Here is a 25,372-nt window from a genome sequence, read left to right as displayed (position 1 = left end):
AGGGGGAGCCCCCGGGACAGATTCCCGACCTCGGTCCACCACTGGAGGTGTGTAATGAGCCAATACGGAGTCTCGAGCACAGTCTCGAGATCTTCCGAGTTCGCCCAAATTCGACAGAGTGCTTGTTGAATGGGACTCATTCTCAAGCGCCCCGCCAGACCAAATCCACTGTCGCCGCCATGTTGTCCAGTAACTGGAGCTATGTACGAGCAGTGTGACTTGCGCTTAAGGGACTTGATATCTTGTGACAGAGATACACGTCCTCTCACCGTGTTGAAATTAGCCACTAGGAAGACTAGATTCTGAGTGGGGCTCAGATCTGACTTCTTGAGACTGACCATCCACCCTAGCGTGATCAGAATATCTATCACTTGTTGTGTAGCTATCTGACTCAGGGATTGCGATAGAGCTCTTAGTAACCAGTCGTCGAGGTACGGATGGCAGAACCGACCTTTTGACCTGGCCACTTGGGCGGGACTCAACATCAGCTTGGTGAACACCCTCGGGGCCGTGAAGATCCCGAATGGTAGAACCCTGAACTGATAACACCTCCCGTCGAAAGAAAACCTCAGGTATTTTTTTGAACTCGGGGTGTATTGGTATGTGGAGATAGGCGTACTTAAGTCTATTGACGTTAGCCATTCTCCTGTCTCGACAGGTGAGATCACTGTTTGGTGACTAGGAAACAAGTCGAGTAGAAGCCCTCGCTTTCCTGTCCCTCGGGACCCGGTTCGATCGCAGCTTTCATAAGTGCGTCGACCTCGGCACGGAGGAATTCCGCCTTCTCTCGGGTAGCAGGCACCGGAGTGTGCTTTATCCCGGAGAAGGGGAGGGGCGGATGATGTTTCCACCGAGGCAAATGGCCATCCCTTAAAATGGACGGGGTCCGGGGATTGTGATGTAACTGTCTCCGATTCCTTCAGGAATAGAGCCAGTCGGCCGCCTACGGGGACATCCGGCTGGAGGCAGTGAACCCCGGCTGTCGGCAGTTCGATAACTTGCGACTGTGGGTTCACCCGGGGCTCTTCGGGCGCTAATGGGAACCCATCGTTCCCAGCCCCGCGAATAAGCTGTTGGTCTCGACCAGCTGCCTTGCCCCGGCCCGTGCCTCTCTTGCTCCTCCCGGCGCCCTTATACCTGAAGGAAGCGGCGGCTTCCAAGCAGGTGTGGACGTCTGACCCGTGCGTTAGCGTAGGGGGGGACAATTGGAGAGGCCCGCTTACGCGGTTTTAACGCTTGGTACCTCCAACATGGCCTCATGAGTCTTTGATGGAAGTATACCATTGAGCGGCCTCTCGGACCACCTGCTGAGCCCCAGGGAAGAGGGTGGCACCCTCTTATACGGCAAAGCAAGTAAGTCTTGGCATGTGTAAGTCGAGTATTTAGATACCGACATCCACCGCCTGCGCATGCCCATAACAGCGCACATCATCTGCGAGGCACAGCTACGAATAGCGTCCCGCGTAAGATAACTGAACTTCCGTTAGTTGCGCGGCCAACTCCGAAGAGTCGACCGGCCCCTCTCCCGCTAACTCCCTCTGTACAGCCGACAGATACGCGGAGTGTACGGACACACGGAGCTGTTGGCATGCATTATGATATTGCTCCTCGAAGCATATGTAAGCAGCCTTCAACTCCGCACCGCACGCGGGAAAGGGGGGGCAACAGCCGGCCCTGCTTGACCTTAGTCAAGTTGGGTGTCTCCGACTCTGGCATGGGCGCAGCCACCTGAGGCAGTGCCTGGACAATCCTGTCCCGCACGTGCCTCTGCACCCGGCCCGATGCCGAGTCCCGGTGCCGAGTCCCGGTGCCGAGGTGCCGGAGGTTCAAGGGAACCCACCTGGCACCGGGCTAGGTATCCACTAGTAGAAGCCTCGGCCTCGGAAGAGGCGTCTGGCTCCGCTAGGGAAAGTTGTGCGTCAGTAGTGCACGGGCCGAGCCGGCGCCCGCCACCACTACGCTGGGGCTCGACCGCGAGCCAGAGCCGAAGCTCGGTCTCGGATCGTCCCCGAGACAAAGGGAACCAACCTTGCTCCGGGGCAGGTATCCACTAGTGGAAGCCTCGGCCTCGGAAGAGGCGTCTGGCTCCGCTAGGGAAAATTGTGCGTCGGTGGTGCACGGGCCGGCGCCCGCCACCACTACGCTTGGGAGCGACCTCGAGCCGGAGCCGAAGCTCGGTCTCGGATCGTCCCCGAGACAAAGGGAACCCCCCTGGCTCCGGGTACGAATCCACTAGTGAAAGCCTCGGCCTCGGAAGAGGCGTCTGGCTCCGCTAGGGAAAATTGTGCGTCGGTAGTGCACGGGCCGGCGCCCGCCACCCCTCCGCTGGGGAGCGACCTCGAGCCGGAGCCGAAGTCCGGTCTCGGATCGTCCCCGAGATCAAGTGGCCTGCCTCGGCCGACGCCGGGCATAACACAGATCTCGAAGCCGCGTCCGGCGCCGACAACGGGGAAGGCTCAGCCCGTAGCTCCTCCGGAGCCGAGACTTCACCTCCTCCATCATCGACGCCATCGGCGACTTAAGTAACGCAGAACAGTCTGCCAAAGACAGTGCAGGAGAGGGTGCAGTGCTTACTACGGGGACCCTCCAGCCTTCTCCCCCGGCCCCCGGAGAGGGAGCGGGGGAGACAATCTCGGCAGCTTTTTTACCCTTTTTAGATGGGGAGGGGGGGGGGGGGGGGATGTCTTAGTAGATCTGATATCTACCCCCGCCTTTATAGACCTCTTTAAAGTGGAACAAGTCAACTTGTCTCTTTTGGGGGGTAAAGGCAATGTCCTCCGCCAGACATATCAGGCAGCGTTCGTGCCTGTCTTAGAACAACCCGTACACAGTTTGAAGGTCTTTGTAAACAAGACCGTAATTTCTGAGGTGGGCGGGAAGGGTATTAACGTGTATCAGTGCGATATAAAGATCGGAAAAATACGTGCATAAATTGTGAAACTAGAAGCAAAGGCGTAATGTAGAATGCGATTTGTAACGCGATACTAATAGCCAATGTCGTAGTTTAACTATAACACCAAAGGGGCGTGTTACGCGCTAAGGTGAAAAAACCCGTAAAAAAGGTAAGTGTAGTTTATAAATTAACACACCACCTTGGGTTTTGTAAAGGAAAAAATTGTAGTCCAATGCTGTATGATATAACAAAACCCCAAGCCGTTTCTTAATGGCCTTGGTGTTACATGTATCAGCCCGTGGGACTACAATATGGACGCCATTACGGCCATTTGAATTCAAAGGTGCCGTGCACGTGGCGTCAATTACAACTCTATAACTTCACAATGCGAGGTATTACGCCTTTGCAATGAAAGAAATGTACCATACATACAGTTTGGTAAGCCATGGTTCTTGTCGAACGATAGATTTCTCTTATTTTGTCTTGTGTGAAAAATCAACACGTCTGTCTCTTACAGATGACATAAGGAAAGTGATTTGGATGAGAGTTGCTCCCCCTGGCGTGAGGCGCCGTTGGTGGTGAGGCCCCGTAAGGGTGGTCGTATATCATACAAAAACGAAGTTTTTTGTGTGGTAACATTTTTTATTAAGGAAAATGGTTACAACTATGTCATGTAGATTTTCTTGAGCAAGGAAAATGCAGTAAGTGCCCCAAGGAGGATTTAATCAGAAAGAGAATTCTCTACCTGGATCTTCACCGGTCTGATCATGAGAGGCAACCAAATGGATCAGGTGGTCAGGTTCAGTTGATGGGGTGTCAGTGTACCCTGATGTTGATGAACGTTGCTCATAACCTCAACCACTGGATTGTCCAGACTGGATTATTTATAGCCCGAATAACACTGATTGTGGAGTAAGATAACAAACAAACACTCATTGTGGCCTTCCAATCCCATTTCATCACTTCTCACTCTTAATGAGAGAGAAAAAAGTTGTAATTCTGATTATCTACGTGACTTTGACTTCAAAAACAAGGTATTTGCTTAACATTTATTTTTTTCAGCCTCAAAGCAAGCATAGTATAGGAGTCTTTTCCACGTCAACAACATACTGACCTGAACCTCGGACCTGCTGATGTGACCTGACAGATGTGAGAAGGAGGCGGAGAGGTCATCTACAGTGACCACGGCAAACTCCTGCTCCTCGGGTTGAGCAGACATCATGATGTAGGGAGCCAGCTTGATGGGGACTCCTGGAAGTGGAGACTGTATCGGTAATTTGCCATAACTGAACCATTGCAAAACAAACTGGAAAGGTGTTTCTATTCCATGCAAACAGACCCCATCCAAACTGCATCCTGAATGCCCCAAAACTTTCTCATATGAAACTTGTCTCATGAACCATTTGACTTCAGCTAATCAGGTAAACAACAAACATGGCCAATGCAATACAACAATTCAAACAGAAAATCCCATGCCTCTAGCTACCTACATAACTAAGTTATATAACAGAATCCCAATAAAACAATTCAAATAGAAAAACCGATTCCTCTAGCTACCTAAATAACTAAGATATAGTGAGTGACTGAGTGAGTATGGTTTAAGCTACTTTTAGCAATATTCTAATATCATGGCTAGGGACACCAGAAATGGGTTTCGCACATTGTACCCATGTCAAGAATTGAACCCGGACCTTTGGCGTGACGAGCTAACTCTTCAACCACTAGGCTACACCACCAACCCTAACTAAGTCATAAGCACTCAGGTTTAATAATGTCACTTCCAGTTCGGGAAAACATATGCCCAAAGCAGTACAAAGTTGAAAAAGAAAAACCCATGCCTCCAACTACCTTACTAACAAAGTTATAAGTACTTCCTAATTTCCTAATTACTGACATGACATACCTTTTCCTAAATACTGGAGGTGATTGATGAGGTGTAGCTGAATGGTTGCCATGGAAACACATCCCTGGAAGATGGGAATGAGGCTTGGGACAAAGCAGGAGTCTACAGACATACAGGCTGCCAGGGAGGCTGGGAGAACCATGATATCTCTCTCAGAGTTGTCTTCCTTGACAGGTCTGAAATAAACAGGCGCCTCTATTACAAACAATGTTTCTTCAAAACAGTCCAGAGTTTCCAGCAGATTTTTTTTTCTGAAACAAAAAAAGAACTGTAACTATGATTAAAACCATTGCTGTGATTTTCATCAATTGCACCTGTTGAAGATGAAATCAGTGAGCGAATCTTGTTTAATGCCAAAGTCATCAATATTCCAGGTATATCACTCCAGCCTGTAAATAATTATACCATTTTTTACACATAAATCATATGAACCTGTGAATATCCTCCTGTTGGGAATATTCAGGACAACTGTCTACATCCCCATACATCATGAACATCTCAGAGGTTGTAATGGAGCAGTTTGTACCTCAAGACTGGTTTGCTATGGCTGTGTCATTAAAGTCATAAAAAAGGGAGTACAGGAAACCATCTCTACAATGGTAATGAATACCCTGCTTGACGGCAAGAATTTGACAGTTACTTAAAGCAAGTCAACGATGCTATTTCTTACTGCAGAAGGTAAAATGTCAACACAGACACATCAGCTGACTTACGACTGCTCCCCCTCCCCCTCCTCCTCCTCCCCCTCCTCTGCATCGTCACGGTAGATGATGACTCTCCAGGTCTGGGCCACCACAAGGTCCTGGCTGTTGCTGACCCTCACTTCCGGCAGGGGCAGGGAGAAGCTCTGGTTCTCTGTCAGGGAGAAGTCTATGTGGCCCAGGTATTGCTGGGTGGCCTTGTCATAGTACTGGAGGAGGCACGGGACCTGAAGCACAACAAGCTGGGTGAGATACAGACACCAGATCATTCACAACATTCTGACTTCACTGCAATATGCTGTCATGAAAAGTGCTGCACACAAAAAGGAAAAAGAGGCTTAATGTGTTTTCCAGTTGATTTTCTGGGAATTAACAATCCAAATCTAAGTCCCTAATAGTATGCACCATGTGAGAGAGTGAATGTCATGAAATGCTAATCAACTATTCTACATCTCATTATCTACAATAATGTTGTGAATAGCCTCCTGTTGGGAATAGTTATGACAACTCTGATCTACATCCACAAACATCATGTACAACTCAGACTTTATAATGGAGCAGTTTGTACCTCAGGACTGGTTCACTATGCCTGTGTCTGGGAGTCTATCCTGCCTCTGAACCAAGACTTACCCTGTCTGGCTTGTTGTCTGATGACAGACAAGGATGCTGGAACCAAGGCTTACCCTGTCTGGCCTGTTGTCTGATGATAGACAAGGACACTGGAACCAAGACTTACCCTGTCTGGTCTGTTGTCTGATGATAGACAAGGACACTGGAACCAAGACTTACCCTGTCTGGTCTGTTGTCTGATGATAGACAAGGACACTGGAACCAAGACTAACCCTGTCTGGTCTGTTGTCTGATGACAGACAAGGACACTGGAACCATGACTTACCCTGTCTGGTCTGTTGTCTGATGACAGACAAGGATGCTGGAACCAAGACTTACCCTGTCTGGTCTGTTGTCTGATGACAGACAAGGACACTGGAACCAAGACTTACCCTGTCTGGTCTGTTGTCTGATGACAGACCAAAGGGCACTGGCATGACAGTGACATGAGAGAGGACCCGTGGCTGGTAGTACGTCCAGGTCATCGTGCTGTTGCCATCCTCAGTGCTGTTACTGCTCGTGAAGACAATCTCACCAGGATTTGCCTTCAGGCCTGATCCATCTGAAAACACAGAAATATCTTCAGCAGTGAATTAGTGAATTCTGTTCACTAAAGTGATACCGAGATTGAGACAAATTGTGTCTGATTAGTAAGATAGAAAAAAATGTGTCTAAGATTAACAGAATATGTGTCAGTTTAGGTAGACAGAATATGTGTCAGGTTAGGGAGACAGAATATGTGTCTGTCAAGATTGACAAACTCTGTGTCAGTTTAGGGAGACAGAATATGTGTCTGTCAAGATTGACAAACTCTGTGTCAGTTTAGGGAGACAGAATATGTGCCTGTCAAGATTGGCAAACTCTGTGTCAGTTTAGGGAGATAGAATATGTGTCTGTTAAGATTGACAAACTCTGTGTCAGGCTAGGGAAACAGAATATGTGTCAGGTTAGGGAGACAGAATATGTGTCTGTCAAGATTGACAAACTCTGTGTCAGTTTAGGGAGACAGAATATGTGTCTGTCAAGATTGACAAACTCTGTGTCAGTTTAGGGAGACAGAATATGTGTCTGTCAAGATTGACAAACTCTGTGTCAGTTTAGGGAGACAGAATATGTGTCTGTTAAGATTGACAAACTCTGTGTCAGGCTAAGGAGACAGAATATGTGTCTGTCAAGATTGACAAACTCTTTGTCAGTTTAGGGAGACAGAATATGTGTCTGTCAAGATTGACAAACTCTGTGTGAGGTTAGGGAGACAGAATATGTGTCTGTCAAGATTGACAAACTCTGTGTCAGGTGAGATAGACAAAATATGTGTCTGTCAAGATTGACAACCTTTGTGTCAGGTGAGATAGACAGAATATGTGAAAAGCTCTGTGTGAGGTTAGGGAAGACAGAATACCAATGTGTGTGCAGGCCTTCTTTCTTCAGGACAACACATACACAGATCAGCATGCACTGACAAGATATTGATGCACCTACCGTGATCTACAATGTACTCAAAGCCAGCGGTCCTCAGGTCATCTGTGGTTGTGTTGTGGATGAACTGTGACCCCCCTGATGCAACCGTCACATCACCTGCACCAACACTACTGTCAGGGGTAGCTTCAGGCTGCACCTCTTTGCTGGGAAATCGCTTCTGTCAAATGAGGTGACAAGATATGTTCATTTGTCACACAATGAGTGGACATTATACAGAATAGATGTTCCATACTGCAAGCAACTAGTGCAAGAACCGCATAGGTCAACAGATGTACATTGTGACTACAGAGACAGGAGTGAATATTGCCCAAAGGGAGATTAGACCATCAGGCCCATTGGGGCTGTAACAATTCACCGATACCTACGATATCATCACACTTATGGTACACACCATACTTGAATCGTCAGTTTGTGTGATCGCAATGCACTATAAATAGAACAGTAACTAACAGAGTTACCTCCCATAATGGCAGAAGTAGCATAGCGCCACCTGTAAGAGTGGCAGAACACAAGGAAATGGTAGCTGAGGAAGCACCAACTAACTGTTACATTTCATAACCATCTCTTCATATAAACCTGTTTTGTTTTTGTGGTGTACCGTGATACCAGTGGTATCGTCAGTCTGTGATACGAATCATAACGCAAGATACCAGGCGATACTCAGTTCTAATGCCTATGGTCTGTTCCCATTTCATATTTAGGTCAGTGTTGTGAACAAAAAGATATTGTAATATTCTTGTGTACAAAACACTACTACTAGAAAGAAAATTATGAAATGTGAATTAGAACCTGACTAAATTGTTATTTGAATGACGTCATTCAAATTTGTAAAAATGACAATTTTTTTTGGCCATAACTTTCTACAATGTTCTAAGGCCTGTGTTTATTAAAATTATGAAAATATAGCATCACCTAGACACATAAATGAGATATTATATGTACATTTTCACAACAATCCCAATATTAGTTTTGACTTCACACAGTGATATCGCCTTTCCTACCAATAAAGTGCAACAAATTTGTTCTGCAGAATGACTAACATGACTAATAACATATTCGTTATCATACATTCCATATAGAGGCAATTAGCAAACACTGTCACATTTGGGGTAAATAATAATCATTATCATGATTATTGGCATATTTGTCTGGTTTTGATGAACATAAATAATCCTTTGTCATGGTGGTTCCACCCAAATGGCAAAGGTTGACATCTTTACATATTCCCGCTCTGCCCACCTGGAGAAACTTGTTGACCTGCTCAGCCAGGAGCTGCAGACACACAACTTGATCCTGGCCCACATACAGCGACAGGATGCCTGTCTCGGCAGCGAAGATGATCTGTGGGAACGAAGGGGGTCCACTATGCTCTGCCCAGACCAGAGACAGATCCAGATTGACTGAGGCAGGACCTAGCAGTGAGCGAGTCTTCTTGTCTAGGACAGTCTTCATGAGGAGGTCCTTGAGGAACATCTCACAGCCAAGAGAGTCTGACACACCTGGGGTGGAATGTTATGCTTGTGTATATTCTCAACAACAAAGTAGACACAATTTATGGATAACAACTTCTTTATTTATAGTCAAGGCAACGTTTCGGTATAGATCCTTATACTGTTGTCAAGCAAGGCTGCATTGTCTCTACCCACTTCACATGGAAGGGACGAGTACTACCAACAGATACACGGCCTACCCATGTAGTCCCAATCTCTAATATCCTAACCGAAATCTACATGACCTTCTTCAAACAGCAAGCTCTCACCACATCACCCATCCAACCCTTTTGCAGGTACAGAAAAGTCGACGACACCTTTGTCATCCAAAAACAAGGCAAGACCAAACTTTCAGCCTTGCTTGACAATGGTATATGGATCGATACAGAAACATCGTCTTTACAGTAAATAAAGAAGTTGTTATCCATAAATTGTGTCTACTTTGTCATCTGTAGTAATGCCTAATTCTCAACAAACCTGAAACATTATCAAACTCTTTTGTAACAATGGCTTTCATAATTTCATAAAGTATGATTGTGTGGAAGACATGTAGAAAGCAGAATTACGTTACATGCTCTTGTTTGTCAACAAAAAAAATCGTCAGCAGATGAATATAGTGGACTATATCAGTTATCGGTACAGAATCAACTTTCTATAATTATCAAACGACAAGACGAACAAACCAATCTCCAACTCACCATGTTTGGCCTGTTGGAACTCTGTGATCACCCGAAGTGAGGAGGTGGATATCATGACTCCTGGAGAATGATCTTCAGGAACTGTCTCCACGGCAACCACTATTTGATCTGTCATAAACTCCAAGCGATCCAGGCTTGAGAATATACCTGAATTATTCAACAATGTCGTAAGTCATTACTATTACTGACAAGTGGCAGTACAATCTAAACATCAGTCAGGAGGTTAAGGTGAGGTGACATGGGGTTTAACGTGGCGTCCAAGATTATTGCACTTATATAGCGACGTGCATGTATGTGGGTGTGTTTGTGTGTCTGCTTTTACTAGTCCGAACTGATGCCGATTTATAGTGCTAGCTCAGTGAGATATCATGCGACAGTTTTAACATGAATAACCCACTCAGACACAGTATACTGACTCCGAGCCGACCAGTCCTTGTTTTAGCCAAGGACTTAAAGCCAAGCGCCAGACAGGGTAACAACAAGTACCATCTTTTAACGTTGTTTGGTATGACACGGTTGGGGATCGAACCCCAGACCTTCCGCTCTCCGGGCAGACGCTCTACCACTAGACCACGGAGGCGATCACATCAGTCAGGAAATACCTGGGGTTGCACCAACCAGAGTGTGTAAGGTCATGCCAGCAAGTATTACAGTGATAATGCACTAAACAGTGAGTTCAAATTTAATGCTGCATCAGCATTATTTCAGCCATATAGCGACTGCACAAAACAGAAATAATGACATGTCACAAAAGTATTTGGGAAAACAGTCCTAATTCAATTGTCATGCAGATCTAGATTTGTAGAAGTTTTTAAGCATTCTAAAAACAAAATAACCTATTTAAAGAGTGCCGAGTTCCAGCTCGGCTTCTCACAGGCGCTTCTACATTATTATTACCCTGTTGTATGGATCAGTGTGCACTCTGTCATTCTCAGCTCCCTGGGGAGTATACCACCCAAGTGGCCTGTGAGGCCTTGAACAGTCACATTACCATCTCCTCCTACTGGGTTTAATTCACTGCTGGGTGAACAAAGGCAATTTCATATTTCAAACCTTGCCTGAGGACAAACCACCTGTCTACATATGCTTCAGAACCCCGTGAAGAGCCAGGGTAGAATAGGTCTTCAGCAACCCATGCTTGCCGTAAAAGGCGACTATGCTTGTCATAAGAAGCGACTAACGGGATCAGGTTTTGATTAGGACTTGGTTCATGCATATTATCGTATTCCAATTGCGTTGATCGAAGCTCATGATGTCATTCACTGGATTGTCTCGTCCAGACTCGATTTTTTACAGACCACTGTCATATAGCTGAAATATTGCTGCGCGCAGTATTAAACAACAAACAAACAAACAAACATATGCTTCAGCTCAGGGCAGGATCAAATCCTAGAAACAGCTGATAAAGAGACCTGAGATCAGGTGACACCTCTTCCCTACATTCCTCACACAAATGTAACAATACTGTTTTCGATAAAACTTAAGTACCGTATTCGACGTAATAAGCTCCCCACTCTAATAATCGCCCACAGCGATATATGCTAATATATTGGCCCTTGAACAATCCCAATTAGCACCCCTTCCGATTGATCAATGTACACAAGACTTATATATTCGTGTATAATATGTGTGTTATATGCATCTTTAATCATGGGAAATTAGTTTCTAGAAAAATATATCTGTCGTATATAAACATTTCAGGCTGTCAGCATAAACCACAAAATTTTCGATCTTTCACCAAAATAATATTTTAATAAGAGCCCCCTATTTCTAATTTTGAGAGCGCCCTTATTATGTCGAATACGGTATATCTTTTGTAGATTTTCTAAGTTTCTTGGTAAAGTTTACATGTACCTGGACTGGACTGTGATGACGTCACCTCCACCACCATGTCTGCCCTGGACGACTCCCTGTGCTGGCTGGACGGAGATGAGGTTGTGGTTACCTCCTCAACAAAGTCCAGGATTTGATCTACCTTACTCAGGCTCAGGTTGACTTTGATAGGACGCTCTAGCTTCAAGGTCACACATGCTGTAAGTAGAGGTGAAAACATAATGATGAAACTTTTGAAAAGAGAGAAAACATATATATAAAAACAGTAATATTCTTGTTTTATAACTGCATCAAAATTGAAAACAAAATATTTTCTTAAATCTGAGCCTGTACCTGGTTGTTGCAGGAAGTCGGTGATCTGCAGGGTGTAAAGACTCGGGGGGATGCCTGTTTTGGGGTGTGGCTGCCCCGCCCTTGTCTCAATCCAGTAACTGCTGAAGTCTGAACAATCAGGCAGCAGGCGGTGCTCGTCAACTGTCAACACACAAGAAGAGGTTCTACAACTGAAACTGCAGTAATATCAAATCATCACGGCATCCTGTCAGCTCTCAAAGATGCTGATCGATCCACATTGAGGGAGTAGGATGCCACACAGATGAGCATACATGTAGTTCCCAAGACATTGTGTCATCCTGATTGTTGCTGTGACTACTGAAGACTTTGTTTGTTCGTTTGTCTGTTTAATGTTGCACTCAGCAATATTCCAGCTATAAGATGGCGGTCTGTAAATAATCGGGTCTGGAACAGACAATCCAGTGATTGAACTTTTGAGCATCGACCCACGCAATTGGGATACGATGACATGCATCAACCAAGTCAGCAACCCTGACCACCCGATCTCACTAGTCGCCTCATACGACAAGCATAATCACGTCTTACGGCAAAAATGGGTTGCTGAAGACCAATTCTACCCCGGATCTTCACGGTTTATGAAGTTATGAAGGTTGTAGTACTACAATCACTCTGGACCAGTAAGCAGTGTACAAAGCTGAGTTAGACTGCTCACGTATCAAATGTTTTGTTGACTTTGCTGTCAATATAGCGGCACTGGGGATTACAAGCCAAATTAAGAGAAGGGTACACATGGCAAGCCCTTATAAAAGATTATATCGGACAGTGCACAGTAAAACCCTTCTTATACAGAAAAAATAATAATTCAATCACATAATAGTTAGTGTTACCAATGTGACAAACAAAGTCAATGAACTTGGTATCACGCTCTGATATGAGGCCATACAGCAGGAACTGCAACCCAACTTGTACTGACTCAAATTCTGTGCATAGTTTTATAGAGAGGTTTCTGTACGTGTGACTTTGTGGAAATCAACATAGCTTCAAATCATTTGTCATATTAGTATGAATAGAATGGTTCATTCATATAATTGTATTCCTATGCAATTTCAAAAGTTATTTAATGAAAATATGTCATGCACTTTGATTATTTAAAGATTATCATCATACAAGATATGCATCATAAGAGATTACTACCCTTGTGTGTTTACCAATTGTAAATAGGATATATTAGAAACACAAAATATGTGTTACACTTGCCAGAAGCTCGCATAATAATTTTGTCATTCCTCATATACATGTATCACACATTAATTTACAATAAAAAACACACTCTTCTAGTTATCTCAATATGTGTTTTGTTATTTTTCTTTAACAAGGAGTTTCTGTCAGATAGGCCCTGAGCGAACTTGGACTGTCCAATCTAAACAAAGGATGTGTGAGTTCTTCAGCCAATCGTATGTCAGCTTTCTAAAACGATCCTTACCAAGAATTTGAAGCCTTGACGCTGATTAGCTGATCAGAAATTTTAGCTGACGGGAAGTTCTATGGAGCGTTTGTCACATTTTCACACAGAGAGGTATCGTGTCAGAGTACAAGATCTGATTTCATTGAAACTGCTATCATACCCTACCTGGAATGACTGATTGGCTGGTTGGTCCCTTCACGATGATATCGTAACACGACATCTCAAACCTCTGACTGGACGTCAGACAGGAGATGATCGTGTGAGGTTGAGCCAAGTACAGGTAGAGAAATGGTTTCAAACACACAGTTCCAGGTGCCACCACCTTCTTGGCCATGTCGCCATCATTGTTTATGTGCATAAACTCAAAGTCAGAGCAAGTGTCATACTGTTGCAGATACGACTCGTCACTGTCTGGTGACGAGATGTTGCTTGTTAAATGTTCAAGGTTATCTCCTTTCAGTGTTGCAGCAGACTTTGATTTGTGAACAGCTTTTTTATGTTTCTCATCTTTACTAGCTGCAAGCAAACTGTCATCTTTCAAAGTATTATGGGTATACACAGTGCATGAAATGCGTCCTGCTGTCAGGAGAATATGGAATGGCATGACCTTTGACCCAAGACCAAGGTCAACTGGGGTGACCACCTTTGATGAAGATGCAGATTTGACATGTCTCGGTTTGTCTGCAGTCACTGTTGAGATGTCACTTTCAACACCGCTATCTATCCCATGGTGCTCTTGGGCACGTCCTGATGACCTTGACCTCCCAGTACCAGTGGATTTTGCTGTGACTTTTTCTGATTTGCCAGAGAGGTGTGTCATACTCTTTCTTGCAAACTCTGACATAAAGTGAATTTGGTTGGTACTGAGATAAAGGTCAAGGTCACTTGTGACATTCATCTCAGCAGCATACCCACAGACAAGGACATACTGAAAAATAAAACAAAAATTTAAAACACAAAAAAAACATGGTCCTGAAAATCTCAAAAAGGATGTAATTATAAACAAGATCGGCCATGTTCAGACTTCATCATATTATCATGATGATTCCTTTAAGATAAATTCATCACTTTACTCAAATAATAATGGTTAGTGGTATGTACAAAACTAGTAAAAAACTCGGACATATCTTTTTAAAATAATTACATTTACCTTTTTCAGATTTTCGGCAGGATCCTTCCTGCTGTAGACAATGGCAGGTGCCATGACGAGACACAAGTCAAAGCCTGTTGCCATGGGGATCAGACGGACCTCTTCCCTTTCTTCTCTAAAATAATGGTGAAAAATACATAACTGTAATATCCCAATAATTAAAATATCGAGCACACTTTAGAACCTGAAATTCCCCCCCAGCTTTTTACAAATGACACCTAAAGCCAAGAGTCAGACAACAGAAACATTACACATTAACATGACTAAGACCAGTCAGTCTCTATAGTGTTTTATGATTTTTGAAATCCTTGCACAAGTTATGACACATCCTCAATACTTCACGGGCTTGTAAACACTATGTTCCTGCATCACACGTGAATACAATTCTTAGTGTAGTTGTTATTTTAACCAACAAATCAAGACACGACCTGGGGGGACTGGTCAATTTTAGAGTTCCAGGACTGACAGTTTCAAAAGCCAGCGGGAACACTGGTGCAATAAATACTCAGATTACATCACAAAAAGCAATATTCCCTTGTAATGTGCAACAGCCTTGTGCCGATCTGCTCTATACACTACTGCAATATCAGGCAACGATAGGGTTCTCACAAAGGTCATGCACATAGTAGGACTCATTGGACTTCCATGAATTTTGAATTGCTCTCAATTCGTCTTGCTCATTAGCAAACTGAAAACAGACATTCAGGTTCCTCTCCACTACACCTTATACACCAGAAAGTTGTCGTATGTGTTCATGGAGGATTGCAGAACATGCAGCATACAAAAAATGTGGAATAATGACATTTATCTATGAGCCACCAGGGAATAAACAGGATAACTCACTGCTGTAGTGCCAGGAATGTGTTCCACTCAAGGGCAGGTATCTGTACACCAGGGCTGACTGGAGGCTTGTATTTCTCCACACGCTTCGACTCTCGCACAAGGTCCCCCCAACAACCTGGACATGGACAAGTTCTGGTGATGAAAGTCTTGCATAACCCTTTTTTGTTGTTTTATAACCAAGTCAGGAACATTTCTTGCCGAATCATGACAACAAAATAAACTGAACATGAAGACATTAATATCCCCCACCCTTTGAAATATGTGCATAAAATTGTAGTCATGCTAGTAAGTCATAAAATTAAACACCACTTTCCGATAGGTGTCAAACCAGCTAAGTGTACATCAATTAACATTTGAATATTCAATTTATCACTAAAGAAGCAACAGTATATTTTTTGTCCCAATGAAGGATTTAAGTACACTTGTGTACTCTAGACCTGCGTATTAAATAGTACCATGTATATAATACCTGTACACAGAGAGAATCCCTTGAAGTCTGCCTGGTACTGTCGGTCCTCCACTGCACTGCCAGGGTACTGTGCAATGCCAGAGTGAAGAGCTCGGTGATACAAGTCCTTCTCTACTGCTTCTCGGGGGAGTGGGTTGTCTGCCCTTGGCTGCACCGTTATGGAATGTAGCTGAGCAACTATCATATCATGGTCAAGAGTAGTTTTTAACCGTTTACACTTTCCTGAATCATCTCCAGATTCATTCTTGTCTGTCCCATCATTCAATTTGTCACTTCCTGTCTCTTCCTGTCCCATTTCAAGATGGCCTCCATCCGGGTCAGGCAGTATGACCCTGACACTGCCAATATTAGCATAAATCAAAGGGAGACTACCTGCTGAGAAAAAAGGTGGTGACTGATTCTTTCTGTGGTGGCTGTGAGCATAAACCAGCCTCTGACTTGCCGACTTTGTGAGAGCCATATCTGGACTCGGACTTCCAAAATCAAATATATCAACCAGAGTTTCAAAAACAGGTAGATACAACACCACATCACATGGATCTGTCTTCAAACAAACTTCGGATATATAATCGTGAAAATAGAGCTCATCAAATGAGGATTCGGTTTCATTTTCTGTCAAATCGGACAGCTCAATGTTCATCTTCTTCATCTTCTTGGACACGTTTTTACACAAAGCTCTGGTGAAGGTGAACGTGAGGAAGCCACTGGTCTGCTCCCTCTGCATGCCTTCAGACGACGGGAACAGAGGGACAACAGGCTGGCTGTCCGATGTCCACAGCTTGTTACTGACAATCAGAGTATCCCGGGGAAGCTCACCGCGACAGGACATCAGGATGCCTTCACATGCGCCCTTCTCCCATGGCCTATCTTGTCTGTAACATCAATGATCATGTGTGAAACTTACAATCACAATTATAAATAGTTCTCAGTCTTAAATTTAAATATATTCATCACCCATATAGGTGTTTAGTAATAACAGCAAACTATTTGAAATGATTGCATGTCTGGTCGGCAGATATCCATTCTCTAGCATGTCTATCCTTTAGCCAGAGTTGGGAGGAAAGCCTGAAGTGATACAGGTCTCAGACGTTTACCACTTTGGTGAAACCTGCAAGCATGGATATGGTGCAGACAAACCTAGAAACATAATCGGGACAAAACGTGAACCCACGATCAAAGGGACACACCTCTGCATAGCGAATTAACATGTATTGTGTTTCCTATCAACAACTGCTAGTACCTTTTCTGTAGATGGTTTATGTTGAATGACCCCATTGTAGCCTTGACCTTGGAATATACCTGCTGGATGTCGATGGAGGTTGCTACGTCTTCAGCCACAACCGTCAGACAGGTCTCTGTCAAAAACATTCCTGGCATGTAAACAGAATTTAGGAAAAACATTTTGGTCTTCAAACAGAAACAGGCTTCGAAATATAAACTAAAATATACAAACAACATATTATTTGGTGTAACAAGCTAGTATTCTGACTGAACAATAAAAACTATATAGACTTGATTATTCATAATAATCTATAAGCTATGAAGCTGACAAAAAATAAAAAACAGTATATCAAATTTATTTCATATGGAAGCCTTTTAGGGCCATTTATTTTTTTGTGTGTTTTTTCAATACTATCTTGAAATTTCAAGATACTAAGTTGAAATTTCAAGATACTTTCTAAATTTCAATTTAGTATCGAAAAAAACAAAATAAACAAATGGCCCTAAAAGGCTTCCGTAATTTCATGCCAAACCACCAATATTTTAACCGAATAAGAAGACAAACATGTGAATAAAAGTAACATGGTCCCTACCTGATGTTGATAGTTTCTCTTTTCCATAGAGCTTAACCTCAAATCTGGGCACCAGGAGCTGTGTCCACAGAGATAACTTCACCCCTGGAGAGCTACTTGAGTCCTCCCCAACTGCCTCGTGCACAGGGCTGCTCTCTTCTCGCGAGATGTCTTCTGACTGGTCAGTTATCACAACATCATTGTCATATGACAATGTACTTGCCACCTTCTTGTCAGGAAAGCTGGAGGTCGGCTGAGCAACAGGTACATCCTTCTGAGGCTGGAGCATCTTCCACAGGTGGAAGCAGAGTGCTGTCCCTTTGCTGACCAGCATCAGCGTCTTCTGGATCACAGACATGCACAGCTGGGTCTGTGAAATGTAGGGATGCAGATTACCAGATCAAATTACAATACACATTAGCTGTGCAATATGAATCAAATGTGGAAACACGATGACAAGTTTGTAAAAGGGAAGTAACTCTAACAACACACATTCAGAGAAAATATGTTCATTATTTTATTAACGTAAACAACATAATGTCAGTAGCGCCTATGGCTTGTTATCCAGGAAACATATTAAGCATCTTGATTTGCATATGATTCTATACTCGTATTGTGCTTTTCATTTTCTACACTCTTGAAAAGTCATGCATAAAAATAATTCTAAAAAAGTTCCATAAATCATCTTGTATTGGTCAAAATGAATTGTAATTATAAACAAGTGCATCCGTATATCATTATTACCTTAGTGGCAAAATGATTCAAAACTTTAATGACTTGCACTTATTAATTCAATCAAAATTGGTTTATGAAAAGTGGCAAAATTTGACCCTAAACACAAAAGTCAGTAGACAAATAGACATTTAAATGGTTGATTTGCAGTAAATTTCCTGAAAGAAAACCTTTGAAAAGTATACGTTAAATACAGTAGAACATGGATATAACAAACTACAAGGGACCAGAGAATTGAGTTTGTTATATCCGGTGTTCGTTATACACGTTTTCGCTAGGATACGTCCGCCATCTTGGATAAAACAAATCACAATACACGTAACTGCAGCATTGACTTGAAGTCGCAGTGAACACTTCATAGCATTCAATTGATAACATTTCATAACATTCATTTAAGTTTAACAAGGTTTATCCGTAACCGCTGATTGTGTTGATTCGCTGCGATTGTGTTGATTCGCCGCTGATTGCGTACAGCCAACTGTCAGTGACACTTGACACTAAGTGAGATTTCTTAGTTCGTTATACACTATCACTAATTAGTAGTAAATGGGCTTGTCGGTGATCAAATATCAGTTCGCTGTATCAGTTAGTTAGCTGTAGAGAATTCATTATATACATACATTTTATATGATATTATGTATCATAAATCGGGTTTTTTTTAACAGTTTGTTGTATCCGTTTGTACGCCCTATCCGTGTTCGTTATATCCGTGTTCTTCTGTAACATATTTACAATTAAACATATGGCGCCAGAAAATAGGTCTGAGCGTATTAAATATCCACACAGCAACATGTTTTTGGAATCACCTGTATTTTGGACACTGCTATTGTTGGGGGCTGCATATCAATGTGGAGGCAGAGCCCAAGGGCAGTGATGTTGTCTGATGTTGGAGGGGTGTACTTGCACGTCACGGCCACAGTCGATGCTACATTGAGAGGTTTGAAGAGAGACAGGGTTGTCTTCTCCTTGTGAAGGGAATACACTGTGAGTTTCTCCAGCTTAACAGACCATGGCAACTTGTCTCCTGTATGACACACACATAATCCAATAAATCTCATACATGTGCATTACATTCTGTCCAAATATTCACAAATATCAGGTTAATATTTATCTTGTTTTCACAAGTGCATCAGAATAATTTCTCATCTAAAACTGGCTTCCACAGAGATAACATTTGGACGGAATGAAGTGATATCTCCAAGGGGTGATATTTTTACAACAAAATTGCATCACAATTCTTTGCTGACCACTTTGACATCATCAGTTACCATGACGTCACAATCACATGACATCACTAACCTCTTTGCAACTGAAACTGGTTAGCTGTACATTTTACACCCAAGACACTGCTTATTGCTGTTCACAAACTGAATAAGTTGGAGGAATGTTATTATTTTTTTATATTAAATATTATATATATAAATAAACTCCTTGGCAAGCCTCAAAGGTTTAAACTTTTATTGACTTGTGTTAATAATAATAATAATAATAATAATAATAATAATAATAATAATAATAAGTGCATTTATAATGCGCCAGATTCCATTCACCAAGCGGATGCTCATGGCGCTACACTATTATTACCCCGGCCAATGGATCAGTGAGCACTCGATTTTCATTCTCAACTCCCTGGGGAGTATACAACCTAAGCTGAACGTAAGACGCTAGAGGTCGATATTAAAACACATTTGGCTAGATTCTCTATATTATTATCAAAGCGACCTTGACCTGTATACAATCAACACAGACTATATATTGTCACTTATGACTCATGCACAGCATCCCTACCTATGAGCGAGCCATCCAGTGTGGTGATGGGAATCTCCTGCACTACAGACATAGGCTTGGCGCCGGAGCTGCTGACGACCATGGAGGGGAGACACACTACCAGGGTGTTGGGGACGCTGCCGTCTTGGAATGCTGAGTGAAAGTTGACTGGAATGTCCATGCTTGGTTCCAACATCGCCATGGAAACGTCAGGGAGAAATATACAGCTGCTTCTAATCTCAACCTGTAAGAGTCATTTCAGAGTTCTAGACTGTAGCGAACCATGTTAACGTATTTGTGCCAAACTCAGGGATGAATGTAGACTTCCTCAGAGGCCGATATTCAGCTGTAAGTCTGCAAAAACGTCAGTAAAAAATCTGATTTGCAATTGGAAGTTTCCCATTTCATGTCAATAAAGCCCCTCATGGCCTTGTAGAGGTGACTGGTATTTCACTGATAACAGGAATCAGGAACAATAAAGAGGAAGAGGCTGTATTGTACATTATAGCTTGGAAGGTAACATTAACACACCTCTAACTCAAAAACATAAGATCTTTAAGGCTTTCAAAATAAAAGAATTGGTTCTCAGGCAATGGCTCTTGAAAATATAGAGCAGGCAGTTTTTTTATTTTTTAGTTGTTTAAGCTAGTATGTAACCAAATTTTGTTAACAATTATTTTCAGCGAATCATATTGTTCTTCAGGAGAAAAGATATTTATTACTTTTTTGAAAATAGAAATACAAACGAAATGTGCAGGAGACTTAATGGTTATGCGGGCAGTGCCTGAGAACCAAGACTATAATGTTTTTAGGCCAAATAAAACAACTTTTTTAAATATTTGCCAGCCAAGGGCACTTCGTTTGATCATTTATAAATACCTGACTAAACATACTGCTCTGCAAACAAACTAACCTACACTACCACAAAGTCCTGTTATAATAAATGTATTAGCCAAATAACACATGCCTGAATGTGCAGCATCTTGATCAAGGGGAACAACTCTGCCATTTTCTCTGCGATGCCCTGTTGTCTCGGTGACCCTCTCCCCCCAGCTGCGTCCTCGTCCATCTCTCTCGGGGACAGAAGCTGGGAGGCTGTGTGTGTATGGGACTGGGTCAAAGGTCGCGAGCCTGTGGGGTTGGTCAGTGAGCTACTGGAATGTACTGAAACTGAGAGGAAAATTATAGGTTATCAGACCATTATCAGTACAAGTGTAGATCATTATCAGTACTAGATCGTCATCATTATCAGTACTAGATCGTCATCATTATATCAATACTAGACCATCATTATCATTCCTTGACCATCATTATCAGAACTAAATCATTATCATTATCAGTACTAGATCATCATCATTATCAGTACTAGATCATCATTATCTGTACTAGATCATCATTATCTGTACTAGATCATCATTATCAGTACTTGAACATCATTATCAGTACTAGACCATTATTATCAGTACTAAATCATCATCATTATCAGTACTAGATCATCATTATCAGTACTAGATCATCATTATCAGTACTAGATCATCATTATCTGTACTAGATCATCATTATCAGTACTAGATCATCATCATTATCAGTACTAGATCATCATCATTATCAGTACTAGACCATCATCATTATCAGTACTAGACCATTATTATCAGTACTAGATCATCATTATCAGTACTAGAACATCATTATCAGTACTAGACCATTATTATCAGTACTAGATCATCATCATTATCAGCACTAGATCATCATCATTATCAGTACTAGATCATCATTATCTGTACTAGATCATCATTATCAGTACTCGACCATCATCATTATCAGTACTAGACCATCACCAGTACAACCCTAGACCATCATCAGCACTAATCCAGACCATTATCAGTATTAGTCAAGGCTGTCACCAGTGCTAGACTAGGCCAATATTTCGCTGATCAGTACTTGCCTATATTGATAGACTGGCTGCAGTTGTTGACAGATGCACAGTAGTATAAGTAAGCATAAACATACATACAGTAATCAATCCCAAACACAAGTTACAGACTAAGAACCCATTGCACACCCAACCCCACAGAGAAGTGTTGAGATGTCAAGATTAAGACATTCCCTGCACATACACACCCTGAGACATATTGGCTTGTAGAGGAGATGCCGCCTGAGCCAGGGCCAGATCTACAGTGATGCTGTCCTCCCGCCGCGAGGCTGACAGGGAGTGGCGAGACCGAGGGGCGTACATCAGCCAGTCAAGCAAGGCAGGGTCCATGCACGCCACACAGCCCTCCAAGTTCAGCAAGATCACTGCAGGAGCTGAACAAATAGAATATATTATGTATATAATAACGTTCAGACAACTGCTATTTGGCAAAAAAAATAAAAAAATATTATATATATGGACTGTTTGAAATGGTGATAATGTGTTTTCTCAGGTAAAAATATCACTTATAATTTACAAGACACATACCTATTGCTTATCTTATCTCATATTCTGAAAAGGTCTTAAATTAGGTATTCTCAATTGTTGAGCGACCACTAAGCGTCCGAATTGGTGAATTCCTGCAATATCTTCTGCAGCGAAGTCTCGGAGGTAGTGGTTGGCGTAGCCTGTGTCCGATTTCCAGAAACATCCTTCCCTTATAGACTTTAGCAGTTGCCATGGAGCACTAAGTGGAAGCGAGAGCTCTGACCTTGTGCGGGATTGGAAGCCGAGGGAGGGTCTAAACTGGCATCTCTGTAGGCTCAAAGTATGACTGCTCTCATACAGAAGGAGAGAGTATTTCTAGAAACATCAGCTGTAGTGTTTCTAGTTGACAGGATGACGTCTTAACTTTTTGACGTCTGGAATACGTAAGGCTCAGACTGGACAGTGATAAATCTTGCGTATCTTCAAACCAAGTATAGATGATAAAGGTGAAATGTGAAACTGTCTATCTGGTTGACCTGGCAGTTGATTCTTGGCGAAAAATCCCAACAGATACCCAGATGGGCTGATGTCAAATCTAATGCAGCTATAATCTATGGCATGGAAAAGACGCCAGCTTTCCCCCTCTGTAGCCAGAGAATTTCTTGTCTTTAGCCTTCTGTATTCCTGAGAAATTGTTCATAAAGTTGGTCCGTTTGAACATAGAATTCATGGTTCGGACAGATTTACTTAACATCTGGGCCTTGAAATCCTGTACGACTTCTTTACTGACGCCACAGATCTGATCGTTGAAGATAGAAGGGGAATCCCAAGCATAAGAGGCTTTGTGTACAGGCCCGACCAGTTGGAGTTAGAAACCAACCCTTGACAACATAACAGAGTAAGTCCGTCTTCCTAAACACATCCTCTTCCTGCGAGAGTGTTTGGAGCCGTAGCAGAATGGTGAGACATGTCATTGGATGAAGGAGGCATGGTAAAAGACAGGTTGCCTGAATGTGGGAGGCTGCACGAACGACTGTCCCTGAGTAAACGCTTCAGCAGGGGTTGAGAGGAGGTCTGAGGCAGCGTGAAGGCCTGCTGCATCTCTGTGAACGTCAGAGTCTGTGTGAAGGCCTGGTCCTGCATGCTGTTCTGCCTGCGTGAAACCTGAGAAAGGTTCACTAGTGGCAGGAGCCACGTGGAATTCGGGCGGCTGTGTGCAGGAAGCATACTTCTGCGACTTTGAAGTCGACTTCGTGGCTGCCTTCGTGGACGTCTTTGTAGAGCCAGCTGGGGGTAACAATCTGGGCTTCGTGAAGGTGGCGGGTGCATTTAGGGGAGAAGTTTTTCCTTGTTCTAGCGAACACAGCAGAGAAGTTTCTACTACCTTTTTGGCCAATATCAGAATGAGATGAGACAAGCAATTAGTATGAGTCAGGATATGGTAAAATCAATATAATCCACCAATTCAATAGATGGGCTATTTGCAATATATTTACATGTTCTCAAAGTGTATCAACAAAAGAAAAAACAAAACAATAATGATAATAATACATCGTGGTGTACAATGCAGACCTTCCGACACATTCCTCTTTTTGGGCAGCTGCACTGTGAAGTTGAGACAATCCCCCAACACATCCTTACGACACACTTCCTGTACAAAGAAGGTCTTTACATGTAGACTCCCTGTGTCAGCCGGACCTGTGAAGATGGGAGCAACTCTGTTGGACTTGCTCACTGGATCTGAAAATTGAATAATAATGGCACTCATATATCATTATTTTATAGAAATACAGCCCCGAGTCATTATGCTATACAATCTCAACAGAACTTGCAAAAGGAAAGCACATGTATCATACACATTTATTGTCAGTCATGAAATAATTGTTCCAAAATAAACTATGATTAAGATTTCAACATCTTCAAATCAACTTCATGTTCTTTTCCCATCATAGGGACTAATAATGACTACCCAAAGATTTCATTTGCTTCTATCAACAACCTGAATTCTACTTCATCCTAAGATGCTCAACACACAGCTGCTTCAGGGGGAGCAATGCACACTTCATCTTATTTTCATGTGAAACATTATTTTGAGATATACACAATGAAGTAACAGTTTACCTTTCAAGTAGAGTACGAACTGTGCGGACGTGACACTGCTGGTGTAGGCGTCTACAATGGCCGTGGAACAACACTTCATCTCACACCCACTCACAACAATCTCCAACACTGGCTGAGATGGGGTCCTATCCTGGTCTGAACAAACAACAGCATCTTCTTGTCAGAATTCCTCTAGGTTTAGAACAACTTTAGTATTTTCCTGCATACAACTATAAACTAGGCAAGTATTTACTTCAAGTAACTATATCAAGGGCCTCTATCCACTTCTCTATTCTCTATGCCCGAAGAGTGCTAAACATCTAAAACTCAAAATGATTGTCGTTAATGCATTTTCTCAGATTTAATAATGCGCAATGATTCATCTCCAGAATTCCAGGAGAAGATTTAAAAGACACAGGCTGCATTATCATGCTAACAAAATACACTGCTGTTTAAAAGAGTAAAAGGGCATGTATAGTCAACATAGCATCTTCGAAGATTTTAATACTTTAGGTCATATTTAACCACAAGTGCTTGACCAAAATTAAATTTGAAAATCGGAAATAGTGTAAACATGGTAAAGACGATTAAAAACAAGGACCAGTACGAAAGAGGACTTTTTCATGGACATTAAAATACTTTCTATGAAAATTAGGAATTGATTTAACAATCTGTGACAATCGATTTTTGCAACAAAATCACATTCATTTTTTCCACTTTACTTGCCTTTTAACCTTAAGATATGAAGA

At 42.6% G+C, this 25,372-nt stretch overlaps 1 protein-coding gene across 2 annotated transcripts in view; it reads right to left on the bottom strand.

The window, feature by feature from the left end:
• Positions 1-25,372, bottom strand: part of LOC139472994 (intermembrane lipid transfer protein VPS13B-like) — a 69,419-nt gene that overhangs the window by 29,666 nt on the left and 14,381 nt on the right. For both annotated transcript variants that reach the window (XM_071255503.1, XM_071255495.1), the window contains 21 exons: positions 24,645-24,779; positions 24,096-24,263; positions 22,244-22,429; positions 21,090-21,292; positions 20,144-20,366; positions 19,162-19,379; positions 17,645-17,993; positions 17,071-17,185; positions 15,831-16,702; positions 15,362-15,476; positions 14,519-14,633; positions 13,534-14,296; positions 11,943-12,083; positions 11,631-11,807; positions 9,777-9,923; positions 8,828-9,087; positions 7,589-7,745; positions 6,499-6,668; positions 5,510-5,724; positions 4,797-4,972; positions 4,008-4,144 (listed from right to left, as the gene is read on the bottom strand). In XM_071255503.1, coding sequence (XP_071111604.1) covers positions 4,008-4,144; positions 4,797-4,972; positions 5,510-5,724; positions 6,499-6,668; positions 7,589-7,745; positions 8,828-9,087; positions 9,777-9,923; positions 11,631-11,807; positions 11,943-12,083; positions 13,534-14,296; positions 14,519-14,633; positions 15,362-15,476; positions 15,831-16,702; positions 17,071-17,185; positions 17,645-17,993; positions 19,162-19,379; positions 20,144-20,366; positions 21,090-21,292; positions 22,244-22,429; positions 24,096-24,263; positions 24,645-24,779 — 5,042 coding nt within the window. The remainder of the gene's footprint in view (positions 1-4,007; positions 4,145-4,796; positions 4,973-5,509; positions 5,725-6,498; positions 6,669-7,588; positions 7,746-8,827; positions 9,088-9,776; positions 9,924-11,630; positions 11,808-11,942; positions 12,084-13,533; positions 14,297-14,518; positions 14,634-15,361; positions 15,477-15,830; positions 16,703-17,070; positions 17,186-17,644; positions 17,994-19,161; positions 19,380-20,143; positions 20,367-21,089; positions 21,293-22,243; positions 22,430-24,095; positions 24,264-24,644; positions 24,780-25,372) is intronic.

This window comes from Haliotis cracherodii, unplaced genomic scaffold, assembly GCF_022045235.1.
Source record: "Haliotis cracherodii isolate W230 unplaced genomic scaffold, xgHalCrac1.p SCAF_1, whole genome shotgun sequence".
Lineage (NCBI taxonomy): Eukaryota > Metazoa > Mollusca > Gastropoda > Lepetellida > Haliotidae > Haliotis > Haliotis cracherodii.
The sequence above is the reverse complement of the archived record's forward strand: the minus strand, read 5'-3'. Positions and strand labels throughout refer to the sequence as shown.